This window comes from Oncorhynchus mykiss, chromosome 21 (genome assembly GCF_013265735.2).
Source record: "Oncorhynchus mykiss isolate Arlee chromosome 21, USDA_OmykA_1.1, whole genome shotgun sequence".
NCBI lineage: Eukaryota > Metazoa > Chordata > Actinopteri > Salmoniformes > Salmonidae > Oncorhynchus > Oncorhynchus mykiss.
In genome coordinates, this window is record NC_048585.1 from 32,585,664 (window position 1) to 32,607,687 (window position 22,024).

A 22,024-nucleotide genomic window follows, 5' to 3' on the forward strand; every position below is an offset into this window, starting at 1 on the left:
TGACGCATGTTATTGTGTCCAATGACATAAATGTTCCTCAATAAACTAGGCTACACAATGCCTTCCTGCTGTTAGATATTGCTACTAAGTAATTTGACATTTAAAAAAAATGAGTGACGTGTAGAAGGAAATCCAGATCCCTTGTCATACTTTTATTCACATAAACCATCAAATTAATTTGGACAATACTGACATTTTCAGTAAAGAACATGCCGTACTGTTGGCTACTTAACATCACTTTTCTTCCCCAGCCAACAAATTAAGGCCCTGTCCACTGTTTAGTGGTTGCTGAAATGAGTCTAGCTGATTCAAGACAATTCCACTCCATTACCAAAAGTATGTGGACACCCCTTCAAATTAGTGGCTTTGGCTATATCAGCCACACCTGTCAAAAAAAGCTGTCTGTCCTCGGTTGCAATACTCACTACTGAGTTCCAAACTGCCTCTGGAGGCAACGTCAGCACAATAACTGTTCGTCGGGAGCTTAATGAAATGGGTTTCCATGGCCGAGCAGCAAGCCTAAGAGCCCATGCTCAATGCCAAGTGTCGGCTGGAGTGATGTAAAGCTCGCCGCCATTGGACTCTGGAGCAGTGCAAATGTGTTTTCTGGAGTGATGAATCACGCTTCACCATCTGGCAGTCCGAAGGACAAATCTGGGCATGACGGATGCCAGGAGAACGCTACCTGCCCGACTGCATAATGCCAACTAAAGTTTGGTGGTGGAAAAATAATGGTCTGGGATGGTTTTCATGGTTTGGGCTAGGCCCCTTAGTTCCGGTGAAGGGAAATCTTAATGCTACAGCATTCTAGACAATTCTGTGCTTCCAACTTTGTGGGGCAACAGTTTTAGGAAGGCCTTTCCTTCTTTCAGCATGACAATGCCTCCGTGCACAAAGTGAGGTCCATACAGAAATTATTTGTTGAGATCAGTGTGGAAGAACTTTACTGGCTTGCACAGAGCCCTGACCTCAACTCCATAGGACACCTTTGGGATGAATTGGAATGACGACTGCGATCCAGGCCTAATCGCCCAACATCAGTGCCTGACCTCACTAATGCTCTTGTGGCTGAATGGAAGCAATTCCCTGCAGCAATGTTCCAACATCTAGTGAGTGGAAAGCCTTCCCAGAAGAGTGGAGGCTGGTATAGCAGCAAAGGAGGGACCAAATACATATTAATGCCCATGATTTTGGAATGAGATGTTCGACGAGCAGGTATCCACATACTTTTGGTCATGTAGTGTGCTTTTAGCGATTGAGTGTATTTTCCTTATTGTGATTACAAGGTGTAATAATTACATCACACAAGACATGTACAAAAATTGTATTCAGCAGACTTGTATTTCCCAAACCCACCTTATAAGTAGACAATATGACACAAACTCTTTACCTCATGAGTGAATGGTTATAAGGATGCTGCTATAACTGCTATAGCAAAAGCAATTGACCATCTCCATTGTTTAAACATTGGTTCCTTCTTGTGAAGGAACCAATTTAGGCAGGAATTTCTAGTTCTCTGAAGTAGAGTAGAATAGGCAACAGTTTGCTTGTACTGGATCTTATGAGGTTGGCCTTGGATGGGTTAAATTTGTCGCGCTTTCCAAATCGGAGACCAAACGGGTTGAAGTTGAATTTGCTGGTCCGAGTTAAGCGATGTTTGCAGATAATTTGTTGCTGGTCTTCATCACCTTCTTTCAAAAGGTAACAAAGGTTCGCATCGTCAGGTAAATTCGGACTGATGACCTTACTTCTCATCACAACAGAGTGCCCCTCTTGTGCCTTAGCAGGTGTATGTCCTGAGAAAAGAGAGAGCATCACATTTTATTTTATTAATTTTGGATATTAAAAAGTTTGTCTCAGGACATTATGAGAAGAAAATGAACCTATAAGAAATCAAAAAGTCATTAGAATATATCAAAGCAAGAAATTACCTGGAATATCCGTCCACCCAAATCTTGGAGTTGGAGTCCCCCATGTTCCATACTGGCGAATTATCGCACAAACCAGGAAAAATGCCAGCATTCTCATTCTGTCAAAATCCAAGTGATCACACTTCGCATCCAACCAATGCAGCAAGAAACAATGTGTGGTCATCTACACTAAGCTGTCTTTCTTTGATGCATGACGTGTATTCTCTGCCTTTTATATTTCCGTCTGTATGCACCGGATTGTTAGGAGCGAGATGACAGCGGATGAGTCGCGTTCGTGGCGCTGTCCACTGTTTAGTGGTGCTGAAATGAATAATTCATTACCTTCTAGGAAATGTTGACAATCCGTGCCAAGGGATGACTTTTCTCTGAAAATTTGACTGTCAGGTGTGGTCATTGTTGAATTGATGCTGTTTGCTAGAGTGCATGAGAGGTTTGAGGGATATGGGAAGATTTTGGGCAGCAGACACTAGCCAAATATCAATTATGCGTTTGCTTGACATCCATATGAATTACTTCACCCATGATTGATTCTTGTAATGTTGGGCCATCAGAAGTGGATGCATTCTATTTGACCAACATTCAACCCCATGCTTAAAACACAACTCATTCAGGACGCATGGGGGTGCCAAGTGTTTGCATAGCCAACACAACATATGGGGACTATTTCTGGGAATGAAACCCAGATTATTTAATGACAAATTATGCCATATACCACCAATATGCCTACCTATAGGCTAAACCACCTATAGGCTAGGCAATATTGAGAAATAGGACTATGGGGGTGCCAAGCAAAAATTAAAGCAGGAAGCACCAGTGATTCGGTCTATAAAAAAGTGGTCAGATGAAGCAGATGCTAAACTACAGGACTGTTTTGCTAGCACAGATTGGAATATATTCCGGGATTCTTCCGATGGCATTGAGGAGTATACCACATCAGTCACTGGCTTTATCAATAAATGCATTTAGGACGTTGTCCTCACAGTGACTGTACGTACATACCCCAACCTGAAGCCATGGATTACAGGCAACATTCACACTGAGCTAAAGGGTAGAGCTGCCACTTTCAAGGAGAGGGACTCTAACCTGGAAGCTTATAATAAATCCCGCTATGCCTTCTGACGAACCATCAAACAGGCAAAGCGTACTCCGACGCTCGTCGGATGTAGCAGGTCTTGCAAACTATTACAGACTACAAAAGGGAAGCACAGCCGAGAGCTGCCCAGTGACACGAGCCTACCAGACGAGCTAAATCACTTTTATGCTCACTTTGAGGCAAGTAAACACTGAAACATGCATGAGAGCATCAGATGTTCCAGGCGACTGTATGAACAAGCTCACCGCAGCCGATGTGAGTAAGACCTTTAAACAGGTCAACATTCACAAGGCCGCTGGGCCAGATGGTTTACCAGGACATGTACTCCGAGCATGCGCTGCCAACTGGCAAGTGTCTTCACTGACATTTTCAACCTTTCCCTGTCTGAGTTTCAAGCAGACCACCATAGTCCCTGTTCCCAAGAACACTAAGGTAACCTGCCTAAATGACGACCGACCCGAAGCACTAAAGTCTGTAGCCATGAAATGCTTTGAAAAGCTGATCATTGCTCACACCAGTATCCCAGAAACCCTAGACCCACTCCAATTTGCATACCGCACCAACAGATCCACAGATCATGCAATCTCTATTACATGCCACACTGCCTTTCCCATCTGGACAAAAGGAACACCTATGTGAGAATGCTATTCATTGACTACAGCCCACAGTTCAACACCATAGTGCCCTCAAAGCTCATCACTAAGCTAAGGACCTTGGGACTAAACACCTCCCTCTGCAACTATACTATATCCTGGACTTCCTGATGGGCTGCCCCCAAGTGGTAAGGGTAGGTAACAACACATCCGCCACGCTGATCCTCCACACAGGGATCCCTCAGGGGTGCGTGCTCAGTCCCCTCCTGTACTCCCTGTTCCCTCATGACTGCACGGCCAGGTACGACTCCAACACTATCGTTAAGTTTGCTGATGACACAAAAGCCTGATCATCGACAACGATGAGACAGTCTATAGGGAGGAGGTCAGAGACCTGACCGTGTGGTGCAAGGACAACAACCTCTCCCTCAATGTGATCAAGACAAAGGAGATGATTGTGGACAACAGGAAAGGAGGACCGAGCACGCCCCCATTCTCATCGACGGGGCTGTAGTGGAGAAGGTTGAGAGCTTCAAGTTCCTTGGTGTCCACATCACCAACAAACTAACATGGTCCAAGCACACCAAGACAGTAGTGAAGAGGGCACGACAAAAGCTATTCCCCCTCAGGAGACTGAAAAGATTTGGCATGGGTCCTCAGATCCTCAAAAGAATTTACAGCTGCACCATCGAGAGCATGGTTGCATCACTGCCTGGTATGGCAGCTGCTCGGCCTCCGACCGCAAGGCACTACAGAGGGTAGTGTGTACGGCCCAGTACATCACCGGGGCCAAGCTTCCATCCTGGACCTCTATACCAGGCGTTGTCAGAGGAAGGCCCTAAAAATTGTCAAAGACTGTTCTCTCTGCTACCGCACAGCAAGCGGTACCGGAGCGCCAAGTCTAGGTCCAAGAGGCTTCTAAACAGCTTCTACACCCAAACCATAAGACTCCTGAACAGCTAATCAAATGGCTACCCAGACTATTTGCATTTCCCCCCCTTACGCTGCTGCTACTCTCTGTTATTATCTTTGCATAGCCACTTTAATTACTCTACCTACATGTAGAATTATCTCAATTACCTCAACACCGGTGCCCCCCGCACATTAACACTGTACTGGTACCGCCCTTGATTATCAACAACGACGAGATGGCCTACAGGGAGGAGGTGAGGGCCCTCGGAATGTGGTGTCAGGAAAATAACCTCACACTCAATGTCAACAAAACAAAGGAGATGATTGTGGACTTCAGGAAACAGCAGAGGGAGCACCCCCCTATCCACATCGATGGGACAGTAGTGGAGAGGGTAGTAAGTTTTAAGTTCCTCAGCGTACACATCACGGACAAACTGAATTGGTCCACCCACACAGACAGCGTCGTGAAGAAGGCGCAGCAGCGCCTCTTCAACCTCAGGACGCTGAAGAAATTTGGCTTGTCACCAAAAGCACTCACAAACTTCTACAGATGCACAATCGAGAGCATCCTGTCGGGCTGTATCACCGCCTGGTACGGCAACTGCTCCGCCCACAACCATAAGGCTCTCCAGAGGGTAGTGAGATCTGCACAACGCATCACCGGGGGCAAACTACCTGCCCTCCAGGACACCTACACCACCCGATGTCACAGGAAGGCGATAAAGATCATCAAGGACAACAACCACCCGAGCCACTGCCTGTTTACCCCGCTATCATCCAGAAGGCGAGGTCAGTACAGGTGCATCAAAGCAGGGACCGAAAGACTGAAAAACAGCTTCTATCTCAAGGCCATCAGACTGTTAAACAGCCACCACTAACATTGAGTGGCTGCTGCCAACACACTGACTCAACTCCAGCCACTTTAATAATGGAAATTGATGTAAAATATATCACTAGCCACTTTAAACAATGCTACTTAATATAATGTTTACATACCCTACATTACTCATCTCATATGTACATATATATATACTGTACTCTATCTCATCTACTGCATCTTTATGTAATACATGTATCACTAGCCACTTTAAACTATGCCACTTTGTTTACATACCCTACATTACTCATCTCATATGTATACGTATATACTGTACTCGATACCATCTACTGCATCTTGCCTATACCATTCTGTACCATCGCTCATTCATATATCTGTATGTACATATTCTTTATCCCTTTACACTTGTGTGTATAAGGTAGTAGTCTTGGAATTGTTAGGTTAGATTACTCGTTGGTTATTACTGCATTGTCGGAACTAGAAGCACAAGCATTTCGCTACACTCGCATTAACATCTGCTAACCATGTGTGTGTGACAAATACATTTGATTTGATTTGATTTGTACATGGCCCCACTATTGTTATTTACTGCTGCTCTTTTATTATTTGTTATTGTTTGGGATTTTCGTAAAACCGCATTGTTGGTTAAGGGCTTGTAAGTAAGCATTTCACTGTAAGGTCAAAGACCTGTTTGATTTGATTTGATTTGATGTTGGTTCGCTTGAAAAGGCTACATGGACTGAACATGGATTAAGAGCGAGGTCAGGTTTCAATGTGTTGATACACTGCCCAGCCCTAACACTTGGCTGCCACTGAACGAGGAGAAGCAAAGTTCAAGCAAACATTGCGTCACATAATTATGCGTGATCAGCAGCAGAAAGTAACTGTAGTCTACCTGGGTTTTGTTTTTGTCGCAATGACAGTTTTTTTCCCTAACATAAACTATTGTTTCAAAACAAAAGTGTAATTTGTGTCATTATTTAGGCTTTTGTAATTAATGTCGAGGTCCCTTAATTGCAGACATATGATATGCATGATAATAAAACTCCAGGAGTCCTAATATAGTCTACATTGCTTGAAAAAGGAACCGTAGCCCTATAAATAGTAGGGTCAAATTCATAATATAAATAATAAACATTAGCATTTTTATGTAAAAAATACAATATGAATGAGTATTTTTTTTATATCATGAATTTGGCGTACTGTTTAAGGCTAGGGAAAACACAAAATAATGACTGTAAAACTTTGATTTATAAAGGATGTAGGATCTTCATTTGATCACTCTTTTGTTGCTGAGAATTGTCCTGCACAGTAGGAAATGCAAACCTGTGGTGTATTTGAGTTTTAAAAATGCTTTTAAAGTTTGTTATTTCCAGTAACCAAAAACATATCAACCCCCATAAAAATTGGCTCAACCCCCATAAAAATTGGCTCAACCCCCATAAACTGGCTCAAATTAAGATCCTATATCTGTATATTTTCCACCTTTGCTCACTATTGGCTTTGTCAAAACATTACTCTTGATGTCTGTGTGTGTGGACTTCAGTCCCGTGCATGCAGCCAGGGAATGTTGACTTTCTGTTCAAAGACGAGGGTCAGATTCAATCACAAAAAGTAGGCTGCCTGGACAGTGGACTTCTTGGAGTGACGAAATGGGACCATGGGATGTGTGTTGAGTCCAACTGAACTCCAGTGGCATATTTGGATGTGAGAAGATCCAATACTTATTTTCCACCATAATTTGCAAATAAATTCATTAAAAATCCTACAATGTGATTTTCAGGATTTTTTTCCCTCATTTTGTCTGTAATAGTTAAGGTGTACATATGATGAAAATTACAGGTCTCTCTCATCTTTTTAAGTGGGAGAACTTGCACAATTGGTGGCTGACTAAATACTTTTTTGCCCCACTGTAGCATCATTCTTGTTGTTTTATTGTGTTAATTTTACATTTTTTTACTTTCGTTAATTTAGTAAATGTTTTCTTAACTCTATTTTTTTTCAACTGCATTGTTGGTTAAGTGCTTGTAAGTACGCATTTCGCAGTATGGTCTACATCTTTTGTATTTGGTGCATGTGACAAATACAGTTTTAATGTAACTACATTTTGCAATAGCTTGGTGGTAGTTGAACTGAATTCAAATCTTGGTAGTGTTTTTTTTTTCATGTAGCGATTTAGCTAACTACTGGAGCTACACACTACTTTTATTTGCAAAAAGGAAATAAAATAGGGGTGTTTATGTATTTAATAGGCTAAATGACACATTCTGTTAACATATGACCCCAAAGTGATCTGTTCTTGCAATTTGTAGTCTGTGACATTTCAGACATAGACATGATAATGTTTCACAAAGTAGTTTGGACGTAGTGAAAGGCTTTTTCAAAGTTAATTTAGTTAAGTAAAGTATATGGTTCTTTGTCTAGCTTAAATTCTTCCAGAGTGAAGTAATTGGTAGCTTGGTAAACTATATTTTAAGAGTAACTTCCCCAACACTGCTTATCATGTATATGTATTTGGCATCAGGGAAACGTCTTATGCACCTATCATGTTGTGCAAACGTAATACAGGGGTTTCTGATTGTTGATGGTCCTCTTCACAAATATTTGACTGTAACTTATCTTTTATGCAGCATTTTCAAGTTTCAAGTTTGTTATTTATATCATGGTCTTTGTTTTTGTTAATTCCAGACTATTAATTGTGCAAAATACACAATATCATGCAGAACTATATCTTAATATGTGGACACACCCCTTATGTGTGTCATAACAAGTCACAAGTTAGAAAGTTTGTGGGATCCACACAGTGATCCAGACCAAGGCCAAGATAACAGTGGATGAATGGGGGGAGAACTTATTCATGATGGGTTCGTTTTACGAACACAATTTCAAGACCCAGGTGGAGCAGTGTGAGACCCCAAAACCCAGCCATCAAGAAAGCTATGTGGGCCTTTATTGACAACGGCTGCCTGGTACTCTACTACAGATGTATTATATTATCTTATTTTCTATTCTATTCTATAGGTGGGACATGCAAGTGGAGAATACACAATCCTGTAGTAGTACTTTCTGTCCAGAAGAGGGCAGACATACACTTCTACAGAAGTAGGCCGACACTGTTAACGCCAATGGAGTTAGTTAGAGATGATGAATCCCCAAGTTGGCAGACAAAACACCATCTCCAGGATCAGAGACAAACAAATACATCAGCAGCTTCAGAAACTATTATTTAGTGGTATTTCAGCTTTGCCCCATGTGTTTGATACTGTGATTGTGGGACTCGTGTTGGTTGGTACTGTCTTCTAGAACCACATATATCTTTCCCTTATGTTGGGATTGTGCTGTATGTTTTAGGTTGACTTTGGGCGCTGGCTGATCGAGGGCAGTCCCTATGTGGTCCTATTTGACACGGGGTCAGCAGCCTGGAACCTGGACCGATGGAAGGGGGATCTGTGGGACACCTGGGGTTATCGGTATGCCCGCCCATGACAGTGAGGCAAACGTTTTTGGATCCATGGTTGCCTGGTTCTTTAAGAGGTAATTTGTCAGCTTGTTAAGGATGCTGTGAAAAATACTCTGAAAGAGGTTTAAAGATTGCTGTATGGGTTTATTTTTGAAGTCACGGATATCTGCTCGATGTGAATACTTTAATGTCAGATACCTTTAAAAATAAATGATACAGTAGCCTACTTCTTTTTACTCAAAACATATTCACCCTCTTGGGTAATATGAGATGATAGAGCTAATCATCAGTAATTCGTTGCTTTCATTCCTAGTTAACCGACCAGCTTGGAGACTCGCCCAATGTCCTCGACCATTTCCACGAGTGACAGGCAGGGGGAGGACTTATTCTCTGTCGCTTGCGGAAGATTCCCTTGGCAACCATCTTCACAACCCATGCCACTCTGTTGGGACAATACCTCTGTGCCGGAAATGTGGACTTCTACAACAAATTGGACAAGGTAAAGAGGCCACACACGCACACACACAAACCTATAAACGTTTGTTATTTAAATTCCTCACAAATGTTTTCAGCTTTAACAATGTTGGGGTAATAATACATTAAGCGTTGTTTGAGTTAGTTTGAGTTTTGTTTTTTCCAGTATCTCTCCAGTGCGTCAGTGAGCTATAGGTCTGTGGCTTTGTTATTCAAATGCCTCAGAAAATGTTTTGCTCGTCACAGAGTCAGGTGTTTTTGTTAGATTTAGAGTTTCTCCCAGTGTCTCCCCTGTGTGTCAGTGAGCTATGGGTCTGTGTTGTGTTTGCGCTGGTTGTATGGTACTGTAATTGGCCCTCAGGCTAAGTGTAAAAAGGTCATTGTGGACCTAAAGGTCATTCACTGAGCAGGCTGGGTAATTGACAGCAGCTTCTCATTATGGGGAGGAACAGGAAGCCTCCTCCTCGCTGGCAGACAGGTTACTCAAGGGAGATCCTACTTCAAACATTTGTCAAACTCAAAATGAACCCCATAGCCCCAATAATAGTTAGTGTAGAACATTTGAAAGAGTTTTAATCACAGGTTTCATTCAGTATTTAACTGATATTTACTTAGAATGTACATGACAATTGGTAAATACACAATAGTTATCTCTTAATAATGACATATTACTGACTCTTGTGTTGATTTCTGATGTGCCCCTGTCAGCTCAACATAGACGAGGAGGCTGGTGAGGGGCAGGTCTACCATCGCTACTGTCTGGAGAGAGCTGCTGTCCACAGATATGGTGATGCCGAACGGATTGAACATCAAGAAGTTCTCAGCCATGCACGAGTTCCCAGAACTTTCACTCCACCAACCAGGGTCCGATTCAGGAATATATCAGGGGACACTTCTATGGGTAATAATTAAGTCCTTATTATGTTTTCAAGTTTGTTATCCAATATACTGCTAACTACAGTACCAGTCAAAAGTTTAGACACACCTACTCATTCAAGGGTTTTTCTTTATTTCTACTTTTTTCTACATTGTAGAATAAAAGTGAAGACATCAAAACTATGGAATAACACATATGGAATCATGTAGTAACCAAAAAAGTGTTAAACATATCAAAATATATATTTTATTCAATGCTATTTTAAAGTGGCCACCCTTTGCCTTGATGATAGCTTGCACACTCTTGGCATTTTCTCAACCAGCTTCACCTGTAATGCTTTTCCAGCAGTCTTGAAGGAGTTCCCACATATGCTGAGCACTTGTTGGCTGCTTTTCCTTCACTCTGCCATCAACTAAGTAATGATGGACTGTCATTTCTCTTTGCTTATTTGAGTTGTTCTTGCCATAATATGGACTTGGTCTTTTAGCAAATAGGGCTGTCTTCTGTATACCACCCCTACCTTGTCACAACCCAACTGATTGGCTCAAACGCATTAAGATGGAAAGAAATTCCACAAATTAACGTTTAACACCTGTTAATTGAAATGCATTCCGAATGACTACCTCATGAAGCTGGCTGAGAGAATGCCAAGAGTGTGCAAAGCTGTCATCAAGGCAAATGCTGGCTACTTTGTAGAATCTCAAATATAAAATAATATTTTGATTTGTTTAACACTTTTTTGGTTACTACATGATCCCATATGTGTTCTGTCATAGTTTTGATGTCTGCACTATTATTCTGCAAAGTAGAAAATAGTCAAAATAATGGGCCTCTAATCCATACTGCACTTCTACTGGTCTCTCTCAAAACAAAATTACAGTTTAATCCTTACTTCTTCATCTCATTTATGCTTTTTTCCTTCTCTCCCAGGTGCACAAGAATGACGTCACAGTGGTGGTTTTCTTCATCATGCCAGCCAAGACCAACAACTTTAACGTGGAGATGCTGAAGGGACAGGCGGTATGCAAACAGCTCTGGTACGTCTCTGCAACCCACAATGGTACACCTCATGGAGTTCTGCAAAATGTCTGCAATGTTGGCACCAATCATTGAATAAGAATAACATTTGAATTTGAATTCTTCTTAGAATTTTGCCTTGGAACTCGAGTTGCCAACATGGTTCCTATTAACATGTTCAATCTCAAACAGTTTGCTCATTATCTACTGTATGTATCTCTCTCTGACAGGGACACTGTGAAAGATACTGTACGTTTGGCAAGAGGCTTTACGAGGCTTTGTTAAAGTAAGTTAATTAAAAACAATTTAAAAAATATAGTCTCTCTTCCACCAGTGTATTCGCCAGACCTGTACTGTATGTCATATCAGTGTAACACCCCTCTATTTGACAACCCTACCATTTAGCCAGGAAATCCTTAGCAGGCTTTTGTTATGACTGAACTAAGGCTGCACTTCAAATCAAATCAAATCAAATGTTATTTGTCACATGCGCCGAATGCAACGAGTGTAGACCTTACCCTGAAACGCTTACTTTACAAGCCCTTAACCAACAGTGCAGTTCAAGAAGAGTTAAGAAAATATTTACCAAAGAAATTAAAATAAAAAATAATAAAAAGTAACACAATAAAATAACAATAACTACCAATAGTCTATATACAGGGGTGCCAGTCAGTGAGAAGGGGTACAGCTTAGTTGAGGTAATTTGTACATGTAGGTAGGGGTGAAGTAACTATACATAGATAATAAACAGCTAGTAGCAGCAGTGTATAAAACAAATGGTTGGGGGGGGGGTCAATTCATAGGGATGGTGTGCGACCTTTGGGTCTTCCACGTTACCAAAGTGTGGAACGAGCTTCCGTGTTAATGAAGGGCTTGTCAATGCGGGTTCTAATGTGATTACTTGAGTGTTGCTTTTCTGACCTGCTGATGACCTCATGATGTCTTCAGAGGAGACATCCCTGTATTGGACACCATCCTGGACCGAGACGACTTCACCGTCACGAAGAGAGCCATCTCTGCCACACAGGTAGGAGTTGAAGAGACAGATCATGTATGAAATATACTGCGGTAAAGGTTATAGAATAGAATAGTTGTAAGAAGTGCATTATACACAGTAATAAAGCCATTAAGTGTTAGGTTGTTGAGAATGCTGACAGTCACCAAATTGTAGATTGGGTCAGGTCTACACTATGATTAAAAGACTGGCGTATAGACATTTGTATGATGAACATCAAATAAAACAGAGTTGGGGTGTGAGACCAGAGTGGTAGAAAGACAGAGAAAACTGGACAACAAGGTAATAAAGTGATGTATCGTCCAGAGAATCCCCACACGTTGTACCCTGCTGTTTCCTGAATGGAGTAACTAAATATTGACGCGGTAGAATGGGCCGATAGGATCAATGTGAGCTATGACCCTGTAAGGTGATCAATTCAGAATGGGACTGGGGGACACCTGGTGCTAAAACCATGAATGAATGGACCCTGCAGTTATACAGCCCAGCGTGAATCATTGAACCTCCATAACACCAGGCCATGGGCCAATAGATTGGATGGTGTTGCAGTGTTTAATAGCAAAGTGCCAATAACCATGGCGTTGTCACATAGATTTATTCATGTCACACGTGTTCAGGCGTTAAAAGGATGACACAGGTGTTTGATTGGTGGACAGATGGTGGCCGTTGCTGTTTCCGTTGGCCCTGAGATGGACCAGTGCAGAATTACTTGTCTGTCTGCACTTTTGCTGCATTCACACAGTGGTTAGGGTGACAAATGGCTTTGCATGTCTGCTAAGTTCTTACGCCTCAGAGCTGACGTGAGATGTAGCAGCCTGTTCACTTGTGACATGTTTTTCACATTACTGTCTCTTCAGCAACTCTTTTACAAGCAAATTAATATCTTCTGGGAGAAAGGCTTGTGTTTCTTTTGAGGGTAATCCCAAGAGAAGAGAATAATTAAATATCATTAGGCCAATGGATAGATATTCTTCTTCAGATCCATATTCCTGATGTCTACCCGTAAAGGTTATTAGTCATGGATCAGTGACTTATAGATGTTGATACGCGCCGTGTTTACTGCTCAAGGCACGTGCACACTGATGACGCAGTCACAGCACATGCACTTGCATGCACGTACACACACACACACACACACACACACACACACACACACACACACACACACACACACACACACACACACACACACACACACACACACACACACACACACACACACACACACACACACACACACACACACACACACTGTACTCTGTCTGTCTCTCTCTCTCTGCAGAGACACACCCTTCCTCCAGTGACCACTCACAGCGTGCGGGATGACACCTCTGACCCCATCCTGGCCAACGTGAGACGCATCGGCCTCCTCAGCGCTCGCACTGACCGAGTCAAGGTCTGCAGGATGTTCGTTCGATGTCCGTGTTTGTTTTATGATAATGTTTTGCCTCGTTTATTGTGTTAAACCAGTTGAAGAATTGTCTGGAGAAGGTCTGGCAGCCGAGACATTGACAATATAGAAAGTATCATAAAGGCTCATGCGTGCTTATGATAAGCAATACCTGTTGCTTTTATGTAAGGTACTATCAAAGTGTTTTTTTTTCTTCCATTAGAGCAGTGGTTCCCAAACTGTTGGTCGGGATGACATTGGTATGGAAAAACGCTTTCATTGTAAACTTAAAAGACTAAAATCAAATAGAAAGTATGTGGAAAAGATAATTGACTTACACATTTTTCTAAAATAACTTATAATTGTTGAGAATTTACAATCAATTAAATAAAAGCTAGACAATTAGGCCCCCATTGACTTTGTTATAATGTTTGAGCATTGAACAAACCATTAGCCATGGCAAACTGTATAGAATTTCAGGAAATTGGCTTTAAAACGGCAACATTTTCTTTTAGCTCCATGGCAGGGTGTGTGGAATTGCAAGAGATCAGCTTTGAAATTTCCTCTCCGCTGCCACGAGAATATGTTTGACTTATTCTTTAGTCTGTGTATGTCTTTTCACCGCACAACACTTATGGTGGGTTGCAGCTCAAAAGACTGTTCAATTGGTGGGTCACGAACCAAAAAGTTAGGGAACCCCTGCATTAGAGTATACAGTATATGCCATTTAGCAGACACTTTTATCCTTAGTTACTTACAGTCATGCGTGCATAGATTTGACATATGTTTGGTCCTGGAAATCGAACCCACTATCCTAGTGTTGCCAGCGCCATGCTCTACTAACTGAGCTACAGAGGACCCTTGGAGCATACAGTATAGCCAGTGTAGTGTTGATCTATATTTTATTCTAAATGGTACTAACAGACATGTTTCCTGATAGTATCAGATAGTGTTCCACCCAGAGTTCCTGTCCCCCACCAGTCTCCAGCTTCCTATGGACAATGGGGAGTTTGTATGAGGCTGTCGCCTGGGGGTCTTCCCTTCTTACTACGAGCTCTGGGGATACACACCAGGTGACCTGTCACACTTACACAGCCTGCAAACATAAACTCCATCACTTTGGTTTTCTCTGGCTAATGTTTATGTCTGTGTTTTTGTGTATTCCTTCATGTGTGTGGAGTGTTGTATGATGTGTGGGTGCACTATTATGTTGTAGTTGTTATTGTTCCCCAGCTGAGCGTACTGTGATGGGGGATACCCAGTGTGACCACCAACCTGTCTGGCTTCGGCTGCTTTTTGGAGGAACATGCGGTATGTACAGAACATGCGTACACACACCTCTTCAGTTTCATAACCAAATCAGTGCATAGTTTGATTGACCTCTTATGGAAGAGCTCTGATATATTTGGGGAGTTCCCCGAAAACCCAGAAGAACGGAGTGACTCTCTTTTTATAGCCCCTACTTCAAGTCAGCAGTTTAGAATAGAATAAATACTCTGTTTATAATAGAATGGAATACATTATTCCTGCGTCTCACTGGTACCGTACCTGTCCCGCTCCTCTCAGGAATCTACATAGTGGACCGGGAGTTTAGTAAATGACAAGACATCCTTTGGTATTTGTCCAATCTGTTACTACTGTTTTCTGAGCACTTCCTTTTTTACATTTACATTTTTATTTTATTTGATTTATTTCACCTTTATTTAACCAGGTAGGCTAGTTGAGAACAAGTTCTCATTTGCAACTGCGACCTGGCTAAGATAAAGCATAGCAGTGTGAACAGACAACAACACAGAGTTACACATGGAGTAAACAATAAACAATAAGCAAGTCAATAACAGTAGAAAAAAAAAAGAATCTATATACATTGTGTGCAAAAGGCATGAGGAGGTAGGCAAGAAATAGGCCATAGGAGTGAATAATTACAATTTAGCAGATTAACACTGGAGTGATAAATGATCAGATGAACATGTGCAGGTAGAGATACTGGTGTGCAAAAGAGCAGAAAAGTAAATGAAATATAAACAGTATGGGGATGAGGTAGGTAAATTGGGTGGGCTATATACCGATGGACTATGTACAGTTGCAGCGATCGGTTAGTTGCTCAGATAGCAGATGTTTAAAGTTGGTGAGGGAGATAAAAGTCTCCAACTTCAGAGATTTTTGAAATTCGTTCCAGTCGCAGGCAGCAGAGAACTGGAAGGAAAAGCGGCCAAATGAGGTTTTGGCTTTAGGGATGATCAGTGAGATACACCTGCTGGAGCGCGTGCTACGGGTAGGTGTTGCCATCGTGACCAGTGAACTGAGATAAGGCGGAGCTTTACCTAGCATATACTTGTAGATGACCTGGAGCCAGTGGGTCTGGCGGCGAACATGTAGCGAGGGCCAGCCGACTAGAGCATACAGGTCGCAGTGGTGGGTGGTATAAGGTGCTTTAGTAACAAAACGGATGGCACTGTGATAAACTGCATCCAGTTTGCTGAGTAGAGTATTGGAAGCTATTTTGTAGATGACATCGCCGAAGTCGAGGATCGGTAGGATAGTCAGTTTTACTAGGGTAAGTTTGGCGGTGTGAGTGAAGGAGGCTTTGTTGCGAAATAGAAAGCCGACTCTAGATTTGATTTTGGATTAGAGATGTTTGATATGAGTCTGGAAGGAGAGTTTGCAGTCTAGCCAGACACCTAGGTACTTATAGATGTCCACATATTCTAGGTCGGAACCATCCAGGGTGGTGATGCTAGTCGGGCGTGCGGGTGCAGGCAGCGAACGGTTGAAAAGCATGCATTTGGTTTTACTAGCGTTTAAGAGCAGTTGGAGGCCACGGAAGGAGTGTTGTATGGCATTGAAGCTCGTTTGGAGGTTTGATAGCACAGTGTCCAAAGAAGGGCCAGAAGTATACAGAATGGTGTCGTCTGCGTAGAGGTGGATCAGGGAATCGCCCGCAGCAAGAGCAACATCATTGATATATACAGAGAAAAGAGTCGGCCCGAGAATTGAACTCTGTGGTACCTCCATAGAGACTGCCAGAGGACCAGACAACGTGCCCTCCGATTTGACACACTGAACTCTGTCTGTAAAGTAGTTGGTGAACCAGGCAAGGCAGTCATTAGAAAAATCGAGGCTACTGAGTCTGTCGATAAGAATATGGTGATTGACAGAGTCGAAAGCCTTGGCCAGGTCGATGAAGACGGCTGCACAGTACTGTATTTTATCGATGGCGGTTATGATATCGTTTAGTACCTTGAGCGTGGCTGAGGTGCACCCGTGACCGGCTCGGAAACCGCATTGCACAGCGGAGAAGGTTCCTTCTTGAGTAAAACAACCTCTCCCTGTTTCTCTCTCTCTCTGCTCATGTGTTCACGGTTTGTATGTTGCATGTATTGTACAGGTGCAGTTGCGCTGTGGTTTGTCCAGAGACATGAATCATTTGTCTCTCTCTCTCTCTTTCTCTCTCTCTCTCTCTCTCTGTGCCCCCCTCCCCCTCGGCGTCAGTGCACTCTAACCCCCACCACAGTGATGAGGAGGATGATGATGAAGAGCCATATGATGAAGATGAGGAGGCAGAGCGGGACAGGTAGAACATCAAAGCCCCCTTCACTCTGGGTGTCACCCCCGAGGGCAAGAAGACACACCCAGGAGAGACTGCCAACCGAGAGATCTCTCGCTACTACCCTGGGATGGCCAACCCTGGTCCTTGAGAGCTGCAGTATGTGCAGGTTTTTGTTCCAGCCCAGAACGTACAATATTGGATCTGTTGTAAGGACACTGAGCCTTAAACAGCTGTTACACATACCACCTTTGCATATTTTCTAAGAGAAAATAGCTATTCTTTTGATGATCAAGTCCCCTCACACCCATAGGAAATGAGACATGAATCGTTTAATCAATAATTATATATCAGGAATTGCATTGAGAGGTCTCTCTCTCTATAGCCTGGGATGGCCAACCCTAGTCCTGAGTACATTACTTCTATGATCAGATACCCTTAGACAAATGTTGCTATGAATTCAAAATAATTTTATTAAACATTTTCTTTAAATAATACATTCAAACATTTTCAGTGTAGCCGTACTTAAGAGTCCAGTGTTTTTCTCACGTTGCATTAAATAGTCTACATCCAACAACAAGAGATTAACAGATGCAATAGATTAGAATGTTGTCAACAATAATAAATACATGATAAAATGCATCAGAAGTACTCTCTTTTCCATGCCGGCAAGTCTTGAAAGTACAGCTGTTCAGGATTTTCTTCTCCTGAAACGAAAAAAGATAAGTGCAATTAACTTTATGGCAATTTCAAACCTATAGCTTGGATGTAGTTAAGGGAACCCGATGCCTGAATTAGCGCTTATTGAGGTGCGCTTCCTGGCTTGGATGTGTCCTTAACCCTTACCGTAGGCTGCAATATGACCCAACTCACCATCCTCCCTGGCTTGCTGCAGGAAATTGAGCAGGACTGTGGCTGCCTGGTTCACACTGAGTTTCTCTGTGTTTTGACTCCGAGTCTCTGAAAAGAGGATGCCATACAGAGTAATGACAGGTAAAAGATGATGGTAAAATCTCAAATCACCTTATTCCCCATACAGTGCACTACTTTACAGAGCCATACAGGAGCAGAGCCATACAAAGTAAGAATATGTGCATACTGCCAAATTCAAGTGTATTGTATTTACCTAAATGTAATGTGTCATATACGTCTCCCTCTTTCCTGTCCTCGCTGATAAACCGCCGTCCCTCTGTAATAACATACAGAGTTATGAAATACAATATATTTTAGTTGCATTCATAAATAAACATACATAATTAGGAAATAATAGGACAACTTCAGATTTAAATGATGTTAATCCCTTTACATTAAAGATCATTATAGCCACAAAAACAGCTTATAAATGCATAGTATTTCCAATTATTCTCTGTGGAGGACATAAATGCAGAAACACATTTGAAAGGTATGTCAAAGGAATGCAAAGTATGATTAGGCTAATATAGGTAGAAGACATACGGGTGCCCTTGAGGTACAGCATTGCCTGAGGTGACCAATTTCTCCTCTGGAAACTGCCCTTCGGTGCGCTCCACGAATGGGAGACGAGCGTTACCAGAAGTAAAAGAGCAAGTGCATAAGCTGTAATAGTCCTCACACCCTGAAACAGTCAAAAGTAGAGTTATGCCATATGAACAAGCAGACAATGTAAAACAAACATGCGTTCAAAATGAATGACAAGGTAATCATTTGCATGTGCCATGCTCATCTCCATTCATAAAAACGCAAAAGATCAAAATGTACCTCAACAGGCAACTTACCTTCATTGCGACGGAGGATATTAGATCCCTGTAATGCCAGTAGAGATCCGTTTCAAGTGGAAAAGGGCAGAAGTTGTGTGCCTTGGCAAATGTTACCCCTGTATTTATATTGGACTGGTGAGGGAGACCTCGTAGCCCACAGCGCAACGCGTTATGGATGTCAACAGCAATAGGTCATGTCAATTTGATGAAAGAGAGGTGGACTCCAAGCGCAGAGAGGGAATGCAGAGAGGAACCAATCAAATCAATCACTCACATTTTAATGTACACAATACACATTTTATGTATACAATTAGCTGCCAAAGGCAATCATAGATCTACAGTGCCTTCATAGTATTCACACCCCTTGAATTTTTACACATTTATTGTGTTACAAAAGTGGGATTACAATGGATTTAATTGTCATTTTTTGTTAATGATCTACACAAAATACCCTGTAAAGGCAAAGTTGAAAACAATTCAAAAGGTTGTTAAAAAGTCATGAAAAATTAAACAGTAATACAGTATATCTCCATTACGTAGTTATTCGACCCACCGAGTCAATACGTGTTAGTAATTACAGCTGTGAGTCTTTCTGGGTCTCTAAAAGCTTTCAATACCTGGATTGTACAATATTTGCATGTTAACATCTAAATTCTTCAAGCTCTGTCAAGTTGGTTGTTGATCTTTGTTAGACAGCCATTTTCAAGTCTTGCCATACATTTTCAAGACGATTTAAGTCAAAACTGTAGGAACATTAGATGTCGTCTTGGTAAGCAACTCCAGTGTATATTTGGCCTTGTGTTTTAGGTTATTTTCCTGCTGAAAGGTGAATTTGTCTCACAGTGTCTGTTGGAAAGCAGACTGAACCAGGTTTTCCTTTAGGATTTTGCTGGTGTTTAGCTATATTACATATATTTTTGTCCTAAAAAAATCCCTAGTCCTTGCCGATGACAAGCATACCCACAACATTCAGCCACCACCGTGCTTGAAAATGTGAATAGTGGTACTCAGTGAGTTAGGAAGGACGCCTTAATCTTTGAAGTGATTGGGTATATTGATACACCATTCAAAGTGTAATGAATAACTTCACCATGCTCAAAGGGATATTCAATGTCTGCTTTTATGAGAAAAGAAATTCCATCTACCAATAGGTGCCCTTCTTAGAGAAACCTTCCTGGTCTTTGTGGTTGAATATGTGTTTTAAATTGCCTTGATGACAGCTTTGCACATGCTTGGCATTCTCTCAACCAGCTTCATGAAGTAGTCACCTGGAATGCATTTCAATTAACAGGTGTCCCTTGTTAAAAGATCATTTGTGGAATTTCTTTCCTTCTTAATGTGTTTGAGCCAATCAGTTGTGTTGTGACAAGGTAGGGGTGGTATACAGAAGAAGATAGCCATTGTGACGTAGAAGTCCATCACTGGCCGCGGGCAGCATTTGGTACTTTAACGCACGCACACATTCATCACTCCTCCCTGCTCCATTATCAGATAAGTTAACAATGTGGGTCGACACACAATCTATCTTAGTACATACATTTCACACTTAATTCAGCAACTTAAGGGATAAAGAAATAATGTGGTCATATCTAATATAAGCAATATTTATTATACTTATCAATGTTATGGATGAGCGTGTTTGTTTGTTTGTTTGTTTGTTTGTTCTGTTCCTCTCTCTCCATCTCTGTAGCTTCCGGGTATGCTGGATAAGGACCCGAGCTAAGGGAATGGGATGACTTTGTAGTGCCTGTCCCGAATGGCTCATTAATGTAAATGGGCATATTGAAAGACACTATATCAGTAGTGATGTAATTTTGTAAATGTTATATTGGGATATTATTTCATAAAAAACGTGTTGCAATGTATATACTTTAGTATGCTTAGTGAATGGAAAATGTAGGTTTTAATAGGTAATTGCTTAATTAATTAGTGTTAATTGTTCTGAGGGGAGGGGCTAGTCCTTCAAAAGGAGCCTCTCTTTCAGTTCATGAAGAGGCATTTTGGATTGAGCTGTGGATGGGGGCAGCATTTTTTTTTTTTTTTTTTTTAGCTGTCCCATAAGGTATACGTTTGATGGAAGTACAGTTGTTTTTGTTCTGGAATCACCATGTAAATGAACACCCTTGCACAGAAGAACTTTTGCACCTCCGCCATCTTTTTATTTTGATAGAGGTTAGGTTTTCCAGTTTAGCCTTCTGGCCCACTCTACGTGACAGCCCTATTTGGTAAAAGACGAAGTCCATATTATGGAAAGCGCTATGATGAAACCACAGGAAAGGAAGACCCAGAGTTACCTCTGCTGCAGAGGATAAGTTCGTTAGAGTTAACTGCACCTCAGATTGCAACCCAAATAAATGATTCATGGAGTTCAACTAACAGACACATCTCAACATCGACTGTTCATGCCTTCATGGTCAAATTGCTGCGAAGAAACCACTACTAAAGGACACCACTAAGAAGAAGAGACTTGCTTGGGCCAATGAACACGCACAATGGACATTAGACCGGTGAAAATCTGTCCTTTGGTTTGATGAGTCAAAATTTGAAATTTTTGGTTCCAACCGCCATGTCTTTGTGAGATTTTTGGTTCCCACTGTGAATCATGGAAGAGGAGGTGTGGGGGTGCTTTGTTGGTTACACTCTGTGATTTATTTAGAATTGAAGGCACACTTAACCAGCATGGTTACAACAACATTCTGCAGCGATACGCCATCCCATCTGGTTTGCGCTTAGTAGGACTATCATTTGTTTTTTCAACAGTAGAATGACCCAAAACACACCTCCAGGCTGTGTAAGGGCTATTTGACCAAGAAGGACAGTGATGGAGTGCTGCATCAGATGACCTGGCCTCCACAATAACCCAACCTCAACCCAAGTGAGATGGTTTGGGATGAGTTTGACTGCAGAGGGAAGGAAATGCAGCCAACAAGTGCTCAGCATATGTGGGAACTCCTTCAAAACTGTTGGAAAAGCTGGTGGCTAATTGAAGTGTGGCTAATTTGAAGAATCTCAAATATAAAATATAATATATAAAATAAGTTAACACTTTTTTGGTTACTACATGATTCCATATGTGTTATTTAATCGTTTTGATTTCTTCACTATTATTCTACAATGTAGAATATTAAAAATAAAGAAAAA

At 41.7% G+C, this 22,024-nt stretch overlaps 1 protein-coding gene and 1 pseudogene across 1 annotated transcript; one reads left to right on the forward strand and one right to left on the reverse strand.

Moving 5' to 3' along the window:
- Positions 1-8,724: 8,724 nt before the first annotated feature.
- Positions 8,725-17,229, forward strand: LOC110500270 (annotated as a pseudogene).
- Positions 17,230-17,598: 369 nt separating this feature from the next.
- Positions 17,599-19,035, reverse strand: LOC110500269 (spexin prohormone 1-like). The gene is made up of 5 exons (XM_021577547.2): positions 18,902-19,035; positions 18,603-18,741; positions 18,274-18,336; positions 18,021-18,107; positions 17,599-17,854 (listed from the first exon to the last, which is right to left on the reverse strand). Exons 1-5 carry the CDS (start codon positions 18,905-18,907, stop codon positions 17,790-17,792), a joined length of 360 nt encoding a protein of 119 aa, XP_021433222.1. The 5' UTR covers positions 18,908-19,035; the 3' UTR covers positions 17,599-17,789.
- Positions 19,036-22,024: the final 2,989 nt, after the last annotated feature.

Excerpts from the sequence above, each read along its gene's own strand:
- LOC110500269 (XM_021577547.2), bottom strand. Across the intron at positions 18,108-18,273 it reads ATATGACACATTACATTTAG|AGACTCGGAGTCAAAACACA; the intron begins GTAAATACAATA and ends TCCTCTTTTCAG. Across the intron at positions 17,855-18,020 it reads GCAGCAAGCCAGGGAGGATG|GAGAAGAAAATCCTGAACAG; the intron begins GTGAGTTGGGTC and ends TTTTCGTTTCAG.